General features: G+C 37.4%; 1 protein-coding gene across 2 annotated transcripts; it reads right to left on the bottom strand.

Moving 5' to 3' along the window:
* Positions 1-2,357: 2,357 nt before the first annotated feature.
* Positions 2,358-6,600, bottom strand: ftr84 (finTRIM family, member 84). Of its 2 annotated transcripts, none has more exons than XM_041981928.1 (7): positions 5,916-6,600; positions 5,571-5,666; positions 5,217-5,450; positions 4,369-4,525; positions 4,226-4,282; positions 4,063-4,116; positions 2,358-3,892 (listed from the first exon to the last, which is right to left on the bottom strand). In XM_041981928.1, exons 1-7 carry the CDS (start codon positions 6,486-6,488, stop codon positions 3,348-3,350), a joined length of 1,716 nt encoding a protein of 571 aa, XP_041837862.1. In that variant the 5' UTR covers positions 6,489-6,600; the 3' UTR covers positions 2,358-3,347. The 2 variants fall into 2 exon arrangements, with proteins under 2 accessions (XP_041837862.1, XP_041837861.1); XM_041981927.1 differs by having other exon boundaries at positions 4,063-4,119.
* Positions 6,601-9,355: the final 2,755 nt, after the last annotated feature.

Consider the following 9,355-nt stretch of genomic DNA (forward strand, 5'->3'; position numbering starts at 1 on the left):
CATTATTATGAGATAGTATTTCATTATTATGAGATACTATCTCATAATTATGACTTAGTATCTCATAATTATGAGATACTATCTCATTATTATGAGATACTATCTCATAATAATGAGATAGTTAAGTCATAATTATGAGATACTATCTCATTATTATGAGATACTATCTCATAATAATGAGATACTTAAGTCATAATTATGAGATAGTATCTCATTATTATGAGATACTATCTCATAATAATGAGATAGTTAAGTCATAATTGTTACAACCAGCCTTACGGTTATAACAAAACAACGCCGAACAACCAAGAAAACCAATTATAATTATTTATTAAACCAAAACTTAAGACAAAATAATATAATCATGAAGTGTGATTGTCTGCAATATCAGTAATGTCAGGGCGTGCTTGGTTGTGTGTACAAATATAATGAGTGCAGTGTTGTATGATGTAGAACTAAACCAAACACAATAACGAGGTGCAACGGCGCAGGTCCGGCCTGGGAGCGGAGCAAAGAAAGAAGCTACCAGGCCGATTGTAGGCGGGTCTTATATAGCTACGCCCCGCCGAATACTCCAGCTGCACCTGCACACAAACATAATTAACAAAGCCACAAAAGAAGAAGGGGTCGTAACATAATCATGAGATAGCATCTCTGTAGCAAAACCACTTTTGCTTTGCTAATTTTTTGGCCACAAGGTGGCAGCCTGCATGGTTAAAAAGGTTGAAGTTTAAGAAAGTTAATTAAGCTATTTTTTTATCGCATCTTTTGGACTGAGGTATAAAATACAGTTCATGATTTGGGTTTATCATAAGAAAATGTAATTCATGTGTTCTATATACAGATCGCTTAGTTGAAGCTTATGATTATAATCAGCTTTATTTTGAAGATCGCTTACTACTTCCGGTCGGCACTGTGCCTTCCGGTAACAACTTCCGGTAATAACGGCGGGTAGAAAACTCGAAGGAGACACGGAACAAGCTAACAGTACACGGAGAAAAGGAAAACGGTTAAAGTGTAACGGTGAATTACTTATTATGAGATAGTATCTCATAATAATGAGATACTATCTCATAATTATGACTTAAGTATCTCATTATTATGAGATAGTATCTCATAATAATGAGATAGTATCTCATAATTATGACTTAACTATCTCATTATTATGAGATAGTATCTCATAATTATGAGATACTATCTCATTATTTTGAGATACTATCTCATAATAATGAGATAGTATCTCATAATTATGAGATACTAAGTCATAATTATGAGATAGTATCTCATAATAATGAAATACTATCTCATAATAATGAGATAGTATCTCATTATTATGAGATACTTAAGTCATAATTATGAGATACTATGTTTTTTTTTTTTCATCAGAGTGACGGAAATGGGCTTCCATAATTGTCCTATGAAATAAAGCACAAAAAAAAAAACAAACAAAAAAAAAAAAAAAAAAAAAAAAAACCAAAAAAAATGTAATTTCTCTCTGGGATAAATAAAGTATTTTTAATTTTATTTTATTTTCTATCCTAAAGGGAAAAAAAAATATATTGGGAATGGACCTTTGCTTCTGCATTATAATGTACACCCACAACAAAAATGCATTCAGCAGCCCTGTGTCAATTAAATGTTTATTGCATAAAAAAGAATGAAAATGAACATTTGCCCCATCAGGCATACAGCCATGAGGTCACTTTGGTGGAAACTGAATTAAACATCATGAACACCATAGGGAGACACTCTGATAGAAGAATGTAGGTCTAACCTTCTCTTTTGTCTTCAGCCCATGAGAAACAACATTATTTGATTTGAATCAAATTAGGACTGAAATCCTTTTCTGTGTCTCCAATATTTATTTGCATTGGTACCCTAACTTGGTAGATGGTTAAAAAGGCAAGGCATATTATTTCACTTCATGTACAAGACATGTCAAAGTGCTTTACATAAAACATTAAAAGCATAACAGCGGGGTGCAGAAAGCAAGTACAAGTGCATTAAAAACAAACTGTAAAAGAAATAAAAGAAATTAAATAAAAACAAAAAAGAAAAAAACTAAATAAAGTTCCAGTGTGAGGAATAAATAGTTGTTTTGATAAAAGGCAGCAAATATAAACGTTTTTAACCCTGATTTAAAACTTCTAAAATTTCAATAGACCTGCAGTTTTCTAGGAGTTTGTTCCACATGTGAGGAGCATAAAAGCTGAACGCTGCCTCTCTGTGTTTAGTTCTGACTCTGGTAACAGAAAGTAGATTTAACCCTGATCACCTGAGGGATCTGGTTGATTCATAACAAACCAGAAGATCCTGAATGTATTTTGGTCCTAAACCATTCGGTGCTTTGTAAACTAACAGCAGGATTTTGAAGTCAGTTATTTGTCAGACAGGAAGTCAGTGTAAAAATCAGAGGACTGGAGTTATATGATACACTTTCCTGGTCTTGATGAGGACTCGAGCAGCAGCGTTCTGGACTAACTACAGCTCTCTGTTAGACTTTTTAACATGGTGTTTGTTGTACAACATTCAGTTAAAAAAGATGTTTTTCTTAATCCTGGCATATTTATTCTTTCTGTCTCAAATCACACCATTTGTTTGTTGATTTGCGAAAGGTCTGCAACATTTCTTTCAAGCATTAATCCTGGATGGCTCCATTAAAAATGAATTTAATAGTCCCTGTAATCTCTGAAAATTGTGTCTTTGCTGACCTCCAGTGGTTTAACTCCTAATTTTGTTGAAGGAATGTACAGGAGGATCCCACAGGATATAAAGGTCGGCTGTTTACAGGTGGAGGAGGGCACAGTCCTAGCTGGGCGTTCTTAGACATAAAAGATGGTGAAAACCAGAAGACGTTGCTGTTCACTGTAGTGAAGCTGATTCTTAAAGGAAATTTCAACGTATCCAAATGCAACACAAACATGTTAATCATGCTCCTAGATTTAAATTATTTGTTCAAACAGTCAATGTATAAAAATTAACACAACATTCCATATTTGATTATAAGAAAAACAGACATATAAAAAATGGATTCTCTATCACTCTTTTCACACACTCTTACCATAAAGCATCTGCTCAGCACTAAACAGTAGACAGGCGCAGTCAGGAACTCATATGGGGTTTAGAGATAAAACTTATTTAAAACAGAGAAGATCTTTTTCTAGAAACATAATTTGAAAGAAATGACGACTTGCAGCTGCAATAAAGAAAGAAACTGTACACGAGTTTACTATATTGTTGGATTCTTTGAATTTGCTGCAGGTTAAAGCAAAAAAAACTGATTTACTTTACATCCACTTCCTATTTGTGTGAGTCCTATGATTCGATAATGGATAATTTCCCTGTTTTCAAGTGTATGGCATGGTGTTCTGCCTTAGTTGGCAGAGAGTTACTGAGGAGCCCACACCAAAACCAGCATACAAAGGCTCACTGAACTGAGCTTTGAATCTGTGGATGAGCTGCATAGACTCTGACACTGAATAAAAAGCCAAAATGTGGCCTGCATAGTCCAAGTACACACCTATTCGTGTAGCCCTGGGAGCATCAGGAAGGTCTCTGTCTGCTTTGTTGTGCCAGGCTGAGTAGCCTGAGTCTGAGCAGAGGAGACTCCAGGACTTGTCGTTGTAGCCCAGCAGGCTATGCGAATTCTTGCCCTTGCGGCTGATGCTCTTGTAGGCCACCCCTACAGAGAACTCCCCGCCCCACTCAGCTTCCCAGTAAAACCTGAAACCAGACAGAGGCTCCTTGCACAGCACTTGGGAGAAGCCATCAAAGCGCTCTGGATGATCTGGGTAAAACTGGATTGTCTTCTTTCGAGTGACTCTTTGATTTCCATCTGACAGGACTAGTTCTTTGTAGACTGTGTTGGGATCAAAGGACATCTTGCAGGAATCTGAGCAAAATAACCAAAGCTTATATTTTTCAGTTATTTAGGAGTAAAAATGCATTAGTACAACCTGTGTATGTATGTTTAAAAAAAGGAAAAAAATACACAAACTACACAGTTCTTTGTAAAAACAAGGAGAGGCAGTGAATGGAGTAAACCTTTAACACTTGACTTACATCTCAAGAAGTCTGCTCTGGTTTTTGGTTCCTGAAAATCTACCCTTGAAGGAACTGCTTGGATATAAAAACATTGATACTCATGTTTGGTAAATTATGTATAATTTTTTTTATCTTAAATAAACAAAACTAGAATTTAATAATTCAGTTGAGAGAAATTTACCTTTGAGCCGGTTGTCTCCATTTCTTGGCAGCACTAGGTAGACAGGAGTTTCACTAACTGTGAAGATTTTCAACATTAGGGTTGCCTGGTACACCGGATAACTTCAAAGTACTGACAGTATATACACTTTATCAGCAATGTACCTGTCTTGGAAATTTTGGCCAGGTCCTTTTTACAGATGTCATCCAGATTTTCTTTTATGTCTGTGGCTGCTTTGCTTATTTCTCCAAAGGAAAACTGAGGGTTGATTAGCACTTTGGGCACCATGGCTTCAGGAGGAACGCACAGGGTTGGGAAATTCTGATTTTAACAGGAAACAGATGTGATCAAATAATACATTTCAAAAAGTCAATAATCAAAATAAAAAGATAGCTGAAGTTAGCACATAGATATCAGTAGAGAACCAATAAGTATCCTTTTACAAAAAAAAAACAAAAAAAACAAACATGTATTTCACATGTAACCCATGTGGTTTTGCACAAGTAAAGCACATGTAAGACATATGTGGAACATATGTGAAACACATATTTTTTACATGGGAAATGTGGTTTTGGAAAACTTTTTTGGTAGCATGTCAAACCCATATAAGCACATGCGAGACGTATGAGATTACAAGTGAACCCCATGTGATTTAGTATGGTCGGGTTTTACATGTTAAAAGCATCCACACAAACACACATAGTTTAATCACATGTGATTATATAAGCTACACATGGGAATTTACATGGGCTTCATATGTTATTACCACAAAAGTGCTCCAAAATGTTTCATGTTTGACATGTGCTCCACATATGTTTCATTTGTGTTTCACATATACAAAACTACATGGAGTCACACATGAAACATGTAAGTGCTAAGCTAAGATTTGCAAAAAAATTTTAATGTGATGTCATATTCAGTCAGTAACATTTAAAAGTTGTCAGTTAATGTTTTTCAATATATCAGAAGATATAGACATGAATTGCTGCAGTTCTGTTTAATTATCCAACACCTGCAAAAAGTGAATGTTGTCCTCTGTTTCAAGGATCTGTCGCAGCTCTGCATCTCGACGTTGTAGCTCTATTATCTCCTGCTCCAGGCGTTCCACGTAGCCCTCAGCTTGTAACATTGCTGTCTGCATGTTGGCCGTGATCAACTGGCTGATTTCAGACTTCCAACGCTCAACCGCCTGCAGCATTTCATGAAAGGTCTTTTCACTTTCTGCCTGCGCTCGCTGGGCAGCACTCTGAAAAATAGCAACAGTTTGTTTGGAGTTTTTAGGCAACATTAGAATCACATCATACACCAGGTCACATGTCAGTTTACCAAGTGGAAATACTTCTTTTTTTTAGGCATCTCTTCTTACTTTTAGCACATCCACATTATGCTTGAGCTCCTGCAGCTCCTTCAACCTCTCTGAAATGATGTGCTGCACTTGAGATTGTGTGACCACCAGAACTTTCTGATGGAAAAGAAAAAAAAAACATATAGACAAGGATTCAGGAGTCAGGATTTTCACATCACTCTTTAGAAGCAAATCAGATTTTAATTTCAGTCTGTTTCTTGTGCAAGACCACAAAACTGACAAGGCACAAAAACAACTTGTGAAGCAGATTTTAATACTTCACTGGGTATAAACTGACCTTATGGAGCCCATACAAGATACAAAAATGACAAGACAGACATGCTGACCCAAAGAAGAAAGACCCACTTGTTTCTCGCTGCGCTCTTCTTCTGCCGAGGTAATGTTGTGGCTTCGGTGCTCTCTGACAGTACACAGCACACATATGCACATCTGGTCAGAACGACAGAATAGCTCCAGGCCTTTCTCATGTTGGGGGCAGATCTTCCTGTCCAGGTGTCCCATCTCATCCACCAGCTTGTGCCTCTTAAAAGTAGATGACTCATAATGAGGTTTGACATGAGTTTCACAGTAGTAAGCCAGGCACATCAGACATGACTTGACAGCCTTGTTGCGGCGGCCGACACAGAAATCACAGTAAGATTCACGGTGCAAGCTGGGAGAAGTAGTGAGTTCTGGAAGCTGCTGCCGAGGCTTGTGCTGAACATCAGGCAGGTTGCGTCTCAGGACAGGCCGTGGTGTAAAGGTTGAACGGCACTGCGGGCAGCTGTACACACCTATGTGGTCAAACTGATCCCAGTAGATCTTGATACACTCAAGGCAGTAAGTGTCACCACAGGGGATGGTGACTGGGTCTCTCAGTCCATCTGCACACAGTGGACAGAAAGAATCTGGTGGTAGAGGGAATCCAGATTCAGCCATGATGTAAATACGGGAAGCAAAAAAAGAAATGAAAACGGTTATTGTTAGTTAATCAAATATTAAGTCAGAAAAAGATCCATAAAGAGTCCGATAAACCGCTCCTCTGATCCCACTCCTCCTTTTCTAAGAACACAATGCAGTTTTCTGATGATATTTAAAGGTAAGCTTTTGTTTTTGCTGTAAACACACAGGCGATGTCTTCCCACACAACCTGTGTTCCAGTGTCTGAGTAAAAGTACTGAGGTCTGTATACAAGGTGGAATCTGCTGACAAGCTGGAATACAAGTTGTACCAACAGTGAGGTCAAGTTGTCAGCAAAATAAAAATACTGTTTACCATCCTGAACATAACATGCCTTATAAAAGCACTCGTTCAGCATCAATATAGCAGCCAACTATAGCATTGTTTACTCAGATATGAAATATCATGAATAGGTAGATTTAAAGACAACAATCTGTCTTTAAATGGATCTGAAATTTAACAGATAGATAGATAGATAGATAGATAGATAGATAGATAGATAGATAAAATATTTATCTATCTAGATATTTTTATATTTTAATGTATCAAATTTACAAAGAGAAGGGTAAGACAAGAGAAAAAAGAGCAAAATATGAGTTGTGCCTCTTTGATAATATTCAGAATAGTTATGGCAGAGGGAATGAATGAGTTTTTGACAACGTTTTTCTGGGACTTTGTAATATCTCCCTGAAAAGTGGGTGGGAGGGGTCCTCTGTGATCATGGTGGCTTTCCTGGTCACAGAGCAGCTGTACAGTTCAGACAGAGGTGTTTGGGGTGAGCTGATTATTTTATTGGCTGAACCAGGAGGTAATATTGAAGGTGAATACAGACTCAGTCAGTGAGTCAGTCACTCAGTCTTTACTGACACAGAAAGCCTAAAGTGTCCCGAGCAGGTAGAGATGCTGCTAGGCTTTTTCTAGACTGTTTCAGTGTGTTGTTTGAAGCACAGGTAGGTGTCAATTTCAGTTCCAAGATATTTAAAACCTGTAACCTGCTCCACCTGTTGAGTAGATACAGATAGATTTCACAGCTTTTTAATGTTTAAAAACACCATCTAATTAAAAATGGGTGGCATCCTGTCTTGACTTTGTTGCCTGTATTTCTTTAAATTTACAAACTAGGTTTCATCATATTTTACATCATCACAAGCTTCTTGACAGTTTGGGACAAATGAATATGTCAGTCTCTGAGTCAACTTTTGCTGGCCTCAGTTTTTGTTTCCATGAAAGGGGTGATACCATGGGGGAGGACTGCAGTAGTTTGTCTTTCATATGCTGAAGAAAAACTTCTTTATGCCCTTCAGCTTTTCATGCGACTAAGCAATGAGTTTCATGATGGTATCTGATGTCAAAACAACTTTTTTTGTTTGTCATGGTAACAAAATACATATGGGTTCCCACAGGAGCACAATGGAAACCTCAAAATAATTGGCCCGGTATTAAATTCATTACAGTAACAAATGTTGAGACAAAGGCACTGAAATGCACACAATTAATTTTTAAAAAATGACACAAAAATCTCTTTTTTGATAACATTTATCCCTGGATATAGTGAAAGTGACAAGAAATCTTCAACTTGTCGAAAGGAGTCTCTGGTGGACTGTGAGCATGCTTGGGACTGTTATCCCGTTGTAGAAGCAATCCTCTTCATTTCCAGCCTTTTTCTACATGTCCGTTTTTGTATTTAACTGGATCCCTTTGTTGTTCACCATGGCACTGGTTGCCACACAAACTGAAAGCATGTGTGAGCCATGTGTGTGTGTGTTTGTGTGTGGTTGAGAGAGAGAGAGCGAGAGAGAGATGTTTTACTTTTTTTTGTACCATAAATTTGCTCACTGCTGTTAAATTTCTTCTTTTAAACCAAATGAACAAACACACTGAACAGATCTTATTTGCAAAATATATCAGAACTGATAATGAACTTTAGGATGAGAGCACAAAAAAGAAATAATTTTAGTATCTTTTCCATGTTAATCCTTTATGTGCAGGTTTCAGTTTTCTTGGTCTGTAAATGAGCTGAATCAAATTTTAGCTTTACTTGTTTGGTTATTTTGGTTCTAGTCCTCCTTCAATCTTGAGTGTGACAGCACTGTAAACTGAATAAATAGTCACTAAAAGTAAAATAAAGATGCAGTGGAGGATGCCTTGCCACTATCGTCTGTGGTTTCATGCTGTTTGACCTTAACTGCCCCCATCACACTGTCATTCCATGATGTTAAGATCAGGGCACTGTGAGGTTTATAATGTATGTTATATACTGTGCTTGTTGTTTAGTTCTTCATGGCTGGGGCAAAAGCATTTTTTTCAGAATCTTTGTCATGTCACAGATTGACCTTGGTACAGATATTTAGTTTTAATTATACGAAGCTGGTATTTATAATTCCTTAATGTGTCAGCTTTATGTAGTCAATGCTCTTTGTTCTATGAAGCACCACTCTCATCTTTGCCCAAACAACAGGGCTTTTGTGACAATGACAGTTGGAGGGAGAAAGACAGAGAGTAAGAGCGTGGTTAAGGGATGGGTTTTGGGGCACAGAAGACAAGCTGTGGCTTGAATTTAGTCTTTCAGATATGACAAAAATAATGAGAAGAACTAATTCTGTAGTTAAAGGAGTGTCTGCATGTATCCCCAAAACAGAAAATAAGAACAAAGATTGTTATTATACTGGGGTTAAAAACAATTATATATACAAAACACAGCATATCCCTCAATAGAAGCAAGTCTAACAAGACAGAGAGAATGAGACTGAACAGAGGGACTGAGTATCCATGATGTCATTGACTGTGCTGGTCGGTACGTTCTCCCTCCTCCCACCCCATCCTGTCCCACCCCTCCCTCCCTGCGC

Source organism: Melanotaenia boesemani, chromosome 4 (genome assembly GCF_017639745.1).
Source record: "Melanotaenia boesemani isolate fMelBoe1 chromosome 4, fMelBoe1.pri, whole genome shotgun sequence".
Classification (NCBI taxonomy): domain Eukaryota; kingdom Metazoa; phylum Chordata; class Actinopteri; order Atheriniformes; family Melanotaeniidae; genus Melanotaenia; species Melanotaenia boesemani.

Excerpts from the sequence above, each read along its gene's own strand:
- ftr84 (XM_041981927.1), bottom strand. The coding sequence starts at position 6,488 with ATGGCTGAATCTGGATTCCCTCTACCACCAGATTCTTTCTGTCCACTG. Across the intron at positions 4,526-5,216 it reads ACAACATTCACTTTTTGCAG|AATTTCCCAACCCTGTGCGT; the intron begins GTGTTGGATAAT and ends TGTTAAAATCAG. Across the intron at positions 3,893-4,062 it reads CAGAGCAGACTTCTTGAGAT|ATTCCTGCAAGATGTCCTTT; the intron begins GTAAGTCAAGTG and ends TATTTTGCTCAG.